General features: G+C 42.6%; 1 protein-coding gene across 1 annotated transcript in view; it reads left to right on the top strand.

Moving 5' to 3' along the window:
- The first annotated feature begins 151 nt into the window (after positions 1-151).
- ARSJ (arylsulfatase family member J) overlaps positions 152-8859 on the top strand; it is a 50898-nt gene continuing 42190 nt past the window's right edge. The window contains exon 1 of the mRNA XM_042021359.1: positions 152-268. Coding sequence (XP_041877293.1) covers positions 183-268 — 86 coding nt within the window. The 5' untranslated portion in view covers positions 152-182. The remainder of the gene's footprint in view (positions 269-8859) is intronic.

Below are 8859 nucleotides of genomic sequence, written 5' to 3'. Positions count from 1 at the left end.
GGGACGGGCGCTCCCGGGGCACGATGGAAGTGGATGGAGGCGGATGGAGCCGCCGGGCCCGGCCCGCGGCCTAGGCCTCGGGGGCTGCGCCTCGTGGCGCCCCCGCGGTGCGGGAGGGCGGCCCCGGAGAGCCCACACGGTCTGAGGGGTGACGGCCCCCGGTGCCTGGTAACACGTGAGGCATGGAATTACGGGCTCTTCCTAGCAGCCCTTTTCCCATGAGATGTGCTCCTGGAATACAGCAGGATCCCATGTGCCCGCTGCAAACGTAAGTCTCTCTGGTTTTTGTGGTTTGGGATTGTTTTAACTCTGTGCTGGGCTTTAAGGAAGTTGCTTTGGCAGATAAATGAAAAACAACACAATGGTAGCGTTGTTGTCGAAGGATTAAGGATTCCCTGCACGGTTGGAATGCACACACGCTGTAAAAGGATTAAGGATTGGCTTCACAGCTCTTTGGCTGCCAGAGCTCAAGGAGCATTTGGACAAGGCTCTGAGGCACTGGGTGTGACTCTTCGGGGTGTCCTGTGCAGAGCCAGGACTTGGCCTCGATGATCCTGATGGATCATCCCTTCCCACTCCGCATATTCTGTGATTCTGCGCGTGCTGTAAATGGCGTTGTGCCACTTCACTAGGGCAGATTTTATGCTATGTCCTATCATGGAACTTAGCTGTCATTGTTCCTTTAAAAAAATCCAGCCCACAATACAAACACTGTTCTCTATTTTATCTTGGGATGTGCCAAGACTTGCACTAGTGTAGTAACTGAATGTTTTCTTTGAATTTACTGCCTCGTTTCCGTTGTTCCTTGGTGGTAGGTACTAGAATGATGATACGACAGTGTTTTTCACAAAGATTTTAGGTTGGCGTGGGGTGGTACTAAGTGGAGATGAAGTAATTAAAGGTTTAACACGATATGATCAAAGGTAACTCTCAAATAGAATCCATGGGTGTGCCCAATTTAGACTTCTGGGCAGGTGATGTTGGCCGAGGGCTACCTGGATTGCATTCCCTCCCCTGCACGGGCAGTCAAGCTGCTCTGTAATTGAAAGGCAGGGGACAAAAGGAAAGTGAGCATAGGAGGAGGGAAAGGTCACTTGCCTTCACCTTGAAACCACTCATTCTCTCCAGATCCTTTCTGCAAAGGAATCACAGGCATTGAAGTGATCTCAGTTTAAATAAGGTCTTCAATAAGTACTTGGGCTTAAAGATTCTTTATCTCCCTCCCGCCCCATCCCCCTTAAAGTATATGTATTCTCATTCTGGGAGGTGGTTGAGCTTAATTTTTAAAATGGTTTTGGTATTTTATTGAAAAAATGAATTTTTAATATGTGGAGTTTTCTCTATCTTGTTTTGAAATTGTTTTGTCATAGGAAAGAAATGAAAACCTAATTCATACATTGTAAAAATAAGAGCATCTCTGATTATTTTTAATAAGGTTTCTAAATTCATTCTTTTTCTCCTGAGAGAGAACAACCTATTCAAAATTCTTGTCATTTGTTGCATAAAAAATTCCTCTGAAGCACTGTAACAATTTGGATAAGCAACCAGAGCTGCCCTTTGGATTCACTTTGTGCTGACAACTCTCTTCTCAGTTCCTAGGAAAAAAATACCATCGTGTTTCCCTACCAATTTCAGATCATGCTAAAGCAGTGTAGTCATACGGTACCTTGATGTGTGTTCTCACCGCTGCACTTCTCACACCCATATCTCAGACGGTCTGGAATGAAAGAAATCCAGGGAGGATCTCCTCAAAGGCTGCTTTGCAAAGAGCCTTCACATACTCAGCCTAATAAGGTTTTCCATAACAGAGTACATGTGGTGTTTGTGGATGTACTTTGAGTTGTATATTTAGTAATTTCTGTTCCTCCCAAATATTCATCATGAATCAACAGGTAGAGGCCCAAACTTCCTCATGGCTCTTGGGGAAAATAACTGCAGATATGAAGTGATTGCTGTAGTCTCTGTTCCAGACTCACTTTCCAGCAGTCTCTTTCATTAAGTGTGCTTTGAAACTTTCATTTGAGCCCAGTTGTAGTTTCACACAGAATGGGACTGGCTGAACCACCCATTCTCTTTTCTTTCTTTATCCCTCAAGAAAGCAGTGTAATCCCTAGAAAATTTGTTAAAAGGAAAGGGCAGTTGGGTCCTAAGTGGCCAAGACCCCTTTTCCCAGATGGAAGTGAGGGTTCAGAAAACACTGCTTGGGAAGTACCTTGGAGATTCAGAACAATTCCATGACACTGTGGTTGTGTCAGAGTACTAGGGCAACTCTAATAAAAAAGAGATGATCCCTCTGGAAAAAATCTCCTCTAGGCCGGGGTGCCTGTGCTGCAGCACACCCGTGATAAACTGCAGGATTTGAGGATCACTGAGCCCATGGGTCTCACACAGCATACTAAACATACATTAAAAGTGTGACACGGAGGAGGCAGTGCTCGGCCTTGATGAATTCGGTCTATTCCGCTTTCTTCGGCTGGCCCTTGAACATGGAAGGCAATTCCTTGTGTTTCCAGAGGAATCCCCAAACAGTTTTTAACAAATAGCAGTACCAACCACGACCACTAATTTTTTCTCCAAAGGCTCGGAAAACTCTGCAATTCTATATTCATTTACTAATTCATTTGGCAAACTAAAAGGCTCTTACTGTTTCCAGAAATTGAACTGTATAGGCTCAAAACCTCCTTACCTTTATAATTGATCCTTGTGTAGTCATTAAACCTTCCACATGTTTGGGAGGGGAGGGGGAGTTTAGCAGTATCTGTGTGAACAAAATTATTCACAAGGTGCCTCTTAGTAGCTTGTACTGTTGTAGTACCTAATAGCTCTCCATCATATGAGACATCTGTACAGAGCTCAGAAGTGCACCCCTAAGCCCCATCCCAGCTTTTTTCAACCATGTCCTTCCTTCAGTAGCATGGGATGGAGAAATTGTAAGGGGATAGAGGAAAACAGGAGAAACATGCCTGCTTCATAAAGTAAACTACTCCCTTTGCACTTTTTTTTACATTCCTTGCTTTCTCACCTTTGCCAAATATGGTCTCCAAGCCTGTGACTGTGTTTGGAAAAGCAGAAGGAGATTGTGCTCTGAAAGGGTTTGGGTCTGCTAGAAAAGAGAATTAGAAGGATAAGGCTGATGGTACCCCATATGCACTTTTGATTATGTTCTACAACTTTGTGTCCATGAAAAAGCAGAGGAAAGAGTGACCTGGCCTGTTTTAATTCAGCAGCACCAGTTGGATCCTTACTGGTTGGATCTTTTTGCCTATTACTTGCTTTCCTTTTTATCAAACCGTTTTCTGAGAGCCCTTTATTGCTTAGTGAGTGCATTGCGGCTGCCATTAGTTTTGGTGATTGAAACACAGATTCTGCAATTTGTTTTTACCTCATGTTTTTCTGTATCGTGTAATGACACTTGTGGACCCATTCCTAACCCGTCAGCAATTCCGTGGTGACCCTAAAGAGGCACGATTTCCACTTCTGTCAAAAACCATCTGTGTGTTGTACTTGCCTCACATGAGCAGCGGGGCTGTTTATGATAGGAATTTTGAGTGTGAATGACAGCGTGTGCAGGATCAGGGCCACAGTCAGTGTGGGGTAAAGCAGATGGTGCAGAACACAGCTCTGGTTTCATTCCACTCCCAGGTACTGTGAGGAGCCAGCAGGGAGAAGGTGTTTCCAAATTCCTGGAGGCAGCACTCACATAGTGTGAAAATCCTGATTATGCTGACAGACTTACCCCGGGCTTACATCTGTACTGAATTACACAAACTCCCCATGTTTCTGCAAATCACAACTGTGTTTTCTGATTGCTGCAGTATTTCTGCTTCCCTCTCTGTAGATGGGACAGCAGAGAGGTTGCATGGGTGGGTTATATTCCAGATAGGCTGTCAGGGGTTTCTTCCATGCCTCTAAGAATTCCTACAGAATTGCATGTTTAGCATTTAGAGCTTGTGTTAATGATGGCTATAAAGTTGTTTGTCTTCATGGAGTTAGATATATCCATAGGGCATTTTCCAGCTCAGCTATGCTGAGGCAATAAAGCAAATTCTGCTGGCATTACTCACCACAGTAATTTCCAAATAATTAGTCATCCTAGGTAATAGATGTGTGATATGTCCCAGTCATAAACTGCATGATGTGAGCTATGGACCTAAAACACGGCAGCTGCTTGGGAAATGCAAAACCAGAAATCAAATTGCTCAAGTTCAGTAAGGAGCCAGCTTCACACTTGCCTGTTCTCAAATCCTCCTGTGGAGCTTTTCTTCTACTTCTAAAGTTAGGAAACTCCAGTTCTTTTCTTAGACCTTGCTTAAGTGAATTTCTGAATTTTTCACTTAAAATTGCTTATATGTTACTGAGAAGCCCTAATGAATATGCAGGCTTGTTTTATATTGCCTCTCTTTACAAAGAGGAGTATCAATTGACACTGATGTTGATCTTGGTTGGCTTAAAAGCAGGAACCCCCCCCATTCCGCCCCCAGTTTTACCTTTTGGCTGATGTTCTTCTATCCTGGCATTAAAAACTTCCCAGGGTGTAATTCATCCTGGTAAAGTGTTGTACATAGTGCTCACAGTGTTTAGTGAATGTTATACATGGAGGAAATTTACTGTTGGAAAATAAATCATCCTGGACTGATTCCAAAAGTGTTCAGCAAGTGTGTGTGTGCATGTGAGTCTGTTTGTGCTTGGGTTTTGCCTGTGTGAATTTGGATTTTGTATCCATAAACTGGTGCTCAATTTCCATAGAAACAGCAATATTCATAATATTCTAAAATCGGTTCAGTACATGGTATTGCAGCAATTTGCATCAGTGCTCTATTACATTTTCTCCCTGGAGAATTTCTAAAATATATAAATATGTCCCTAAGGAGATCTCTGTGATCAGTGGAACAACAAAGGAAGGCGACAGATTGCTCGAAGCACAGTGTGTCATGCAGTAATTTCCAGCGGGCTAATCATATTAACAGAGAAAATACTGGTGCCAGTTTTACTTTAACTAGTAAAGTTTTATTGAGTGCTACTGTCCCTAGCTGCTGCCCTTAACTTCATCTGATTACAAAACCATCTACAGTTTGGAACTGGTTTTATAGCTCACCCTTCTTATAGGGGAACAGCTGGCAAAAAGAAAAACCATTAAATACCAACACTTAAAATACAAAAAGTGGAAAAAAAGATCATAAATATAAAATGAAAATATTGGTTTTCTTAAATCTCTGGTAATGACCTCACTGGGCTTTCCAAAATGCAAAGTAATCTGGATCTCTGAGGCTCCCCTGAGTGTTATGAAAGTCAGTGGAATAACATGGCCTCGGTGAAATCCCACAGGGAAAACCTTTTTTCTAGTTGATCCTGTCCTAGACCCAATCAATGATAAATTGGGTTGAAGGGAGATCCCCCAAAAATAATCCTCCTCTGTGCTTTTCCTGTGCTTCAGGACAGAGCTATTCCTAAGGTGTAAGTGGCTGCGACCCAGAAAACATTTGAGGATCTCAGTTTTATGCTATTGCCAGACCAAACCTTGAAAGATTCCTTCCAAGGCAAAGCCAAGCACTCCCTGTCCCTAGCACACCGCTTTCTGTACCAGGGTGGTTTTGGATTGGCACTTCGTTGTATTGGGCAAATTTCAGCGTTCCGGGAGCCTGATTGGTGACTCGTGTCCCTTTGCAGGGTATAGAAGTGACTCCAGAGAACTTGGCAGCCAGTATTTGGGGTCCTGGCACTTCAAGTTAAAAAGTGACCTCACGGGGAGTTTAGTCCATTTTAACATTCCTGCAGCTACCTCAGAATGCATTTTCTTGTCCATCCCTACAGCTCTCTGTGTGTGATGTGTTGGAATTTTGTGGTTCAATGGTCTGTGGCAACCAATAGGTGAAGAGAAAGTCCTGTAGTTTGGGAATCATTGGAGTTCCATATGCAAACCTTGAGCAATGTATGTTGAGTGATATGAGTCTCCACCGACCATATATTAGTTGTTTCTGTGAGCTGGTTCCAACCTCGCACACTTAAATCTTTTTAACCCCAAAATTTTACCCAAGGGACTCTTTCTCTGACTGTTATGCTGTGCATTGGAAACAGTAGACTGGGATCAAGGCTCTGGATCAAAGTCTGATCAGCACAATACCTTCCGCTTGAGAGTTAATACACCCACAGTATTAGTCATAAAAGATGGAAAGGAACCAAGTTTCCTGTTCCATGTCTCCAGGCATATCCAAGTTACTGTATCCTTGGAGTGAGGACTATGGGATATTTGTTTGGTGTATTTGAAATGAGCCATCTAGGAACAGAACTGTGGATTTGATCTGTATTGCTAGTAATTGTGAGAGCTCTGCTGTAACCAGAGATTGACATGATTTGCTGTAAACCAAAGAAAGGAAATTAATGTCTTCATCAGGATGGTTGAAATCACACAAGAGAGAAACTGGAGTTAGTTGCAAGCAAGGTCATCCTGGAAGAGACCTCCTAGGTTTTTGGCTCCAGGTTTCTGCCATAGCAGGGAATTGCCTTCTCAAGCCCCATTTACACAATTGCCAAGCCCATCTTTAATCAGTGACAGCCTCAGCATTAAGCAAACACAGGCCCCTTTGATTTTCAGAAAGCAACTTGTGTGGTTTGCCTCTGCACAGACTCTGATTTTTACAGATGAGCTCAAGCATCCAAATAATAACTTTAGGAATAAATTTTAATCTATGCATTCTGCTAGTAAAATCAAAATCTATAAATGATGTTCAATTAATCCATGTTTATGGTTTACCTTTTTCAGCTCAGTCAGAGGTCACTTAGTGAATTACACAGCATTTCTATTTCTTCCATGATTATTCTAAACCTGATATTTTGCTTCTGTGTAAAGTAGGTGTGTCCCTTTTTATCATTAATGTTGGCTAACATTTGGATGTTGCCTCTGATAAGGGTGAAATACAGCTAAATACATACAATACAGCTGCTGGGCTGCTGGCTTTAACAATTTTATCACCATTTGAAAATTTACTTATGGGCTTGAACCTGAGTGTGAGAGGCAAATGAAACATGACTTGAGATTATTTGTGGTAAAAATGTGGGAGTGTTCTTGCTTTTTTCCCTTAAAAAATGAAAGGAAAATGCATTAAAACCTCAAAATTCAGAAGAGATAGAGGATCCAAAATGTATTAAACAAAAATGTTTTTAAAAATCCCATGAGAATGAGGTGCCTGATCCATGATCTGAAGATACAGAGCTTTGGCAATCTTATAAATGCTCATGAATACATTTATAATTGTTTACTTTGAGGCAATATTAGAAGGAATTTCCTATAACAGTAGAAAAGAGCTTGTATTTTATATCTCTTCACCCAAACCAAAAGATGGATACAGCTTACTTATAAATAATCATTGCTGCATGTCGAAAAAAAGGGTGACACATTCCTTCTCGATTCTTGTATTTAACACAGTTCTGTTGCACAAAATACAATTTAGGTTTTTATTTTATGACAATTGAAACAGTGAAAGTTTAGACCATACATGTTGTTACTGTATGTTACTGTATTACCCAGAATTCTGATTGTTTATGGTAGCAGGAGTTCCGTGGGTGAAAGAAGCTGTGAAATAAAGAACATCGACAATTCACAGATACAACTATTGTTTTATCCATCATATATGTATATAAAAAAGTACTGACCTGTTACAGTGCGGATACTGCAACACGCATATCGAACAACGAGGCCCGTGGAAAAGAGACAGATATGGACGGATTCTTGATGGATGTTTCAGAGATGTTTATTTCTCCAGCCGCATGGCTGGGGCTCTGCCGAGGAACTGAGGCAATCACGGGACCCGAGGGTCCTTCCCGCGCAGGGAACACAAACCAACCAGTGGGGAACGAGGCTGAGCAGGGGCAGGGAAACCTCGTGTCTGTCCCCTCAGGGCCCCTCTGCCAGGACCACATGGCAGGGGGAGGGCCCCAACATTGGCCCACCAGCAGCTGCAAATTACTTCAGCTTTAAGAGTAGATTTTGCCAAATACATGCACTTAAAGTCCATTTTCAGGGAAGAAATGTAACCTGAGGATCAAATAACTCGAGGCTTTTGTAGACTGATACAGAAACTGCTGACACCCAGTTGAGGAAATTAGTTTCTCAGGGCTTTTTCCTCTCTTGTGTTTCTTTTTTACTGCTGAATGTGGTGATAGTTTCTATTTCACAGCATTTATAAGGCCTAGCACTGGGGTATGGAGGAAACTAAAGTAGTAGAACTTCCTCTAAGTTGAGGCAATTGTTTTAGCAACTGCAGAATTGTGATGCTACAGTAGCTGCTATCATTCCAAGAGCATTCCATAGCTCATTAGAGCTCCACAGCTACATGTCCATGATGTTCCATGGACATCAACAGGTCTTACTTCAACCACCCCTTACTTAAAACGTGTTCGTCTTACCTGTAGGCACTGTGCAGTAGTGTGCCTTTAGTTGCACACTCCACAGGAAGTTGTTTTTCCAGGATTGGGTTTGGGAAGGTACCTGGAGCTGTCAGTACCCTTACACCTGCTTGCACAGGGTATTCACACAACATTTAATGCCTGTAGCCTGTGGCACAACTCAGAGATTTATTGTGAACTCTTAGGAAACAGCAAAGAAAGAGGAGCAGCCTGTTCTGCCTTGAGCACTTCCAGAAGAAAAGGCAACATTTGCTCTCTAGAAGCACAGAGGGACCTCTAACAACACGTTCTTTGAACGCTCTGCCCGTGCCTTTTCCTGCACTGGGAGAGGGATTTGCTTCCTGACGCAACGTGCAATGCCGCAAAACTCCTAAGGCAGCATAAAAGTATTACTGTTCAGTTGTTGGGGAAGATGGAACAGGAAAACCTTGGAAATATGATTGCCTGACAAAAGAT

The sequence above is a fragment of the Corvus kubaryi genome, unplaced genomic scaffold (genome assembly GCF_017639235.1).
Source record: "Corvus kubaryi isolate FWS band 111438036 unplaced genomic scaffold, C.kubaryi_AGA036_p1.0 37135, whole genome shotgun sequence".
NCBI classification, from domain to species: domain Eukaryota; kingdom Metazoa; phylum Chordata; class Aves; order Passeriformes; family Corvidae; genus Corvus; species Corvus kubaryi.
This window is presented reverse-complemented; position numbering and strand designations above follow the sequence as displayed.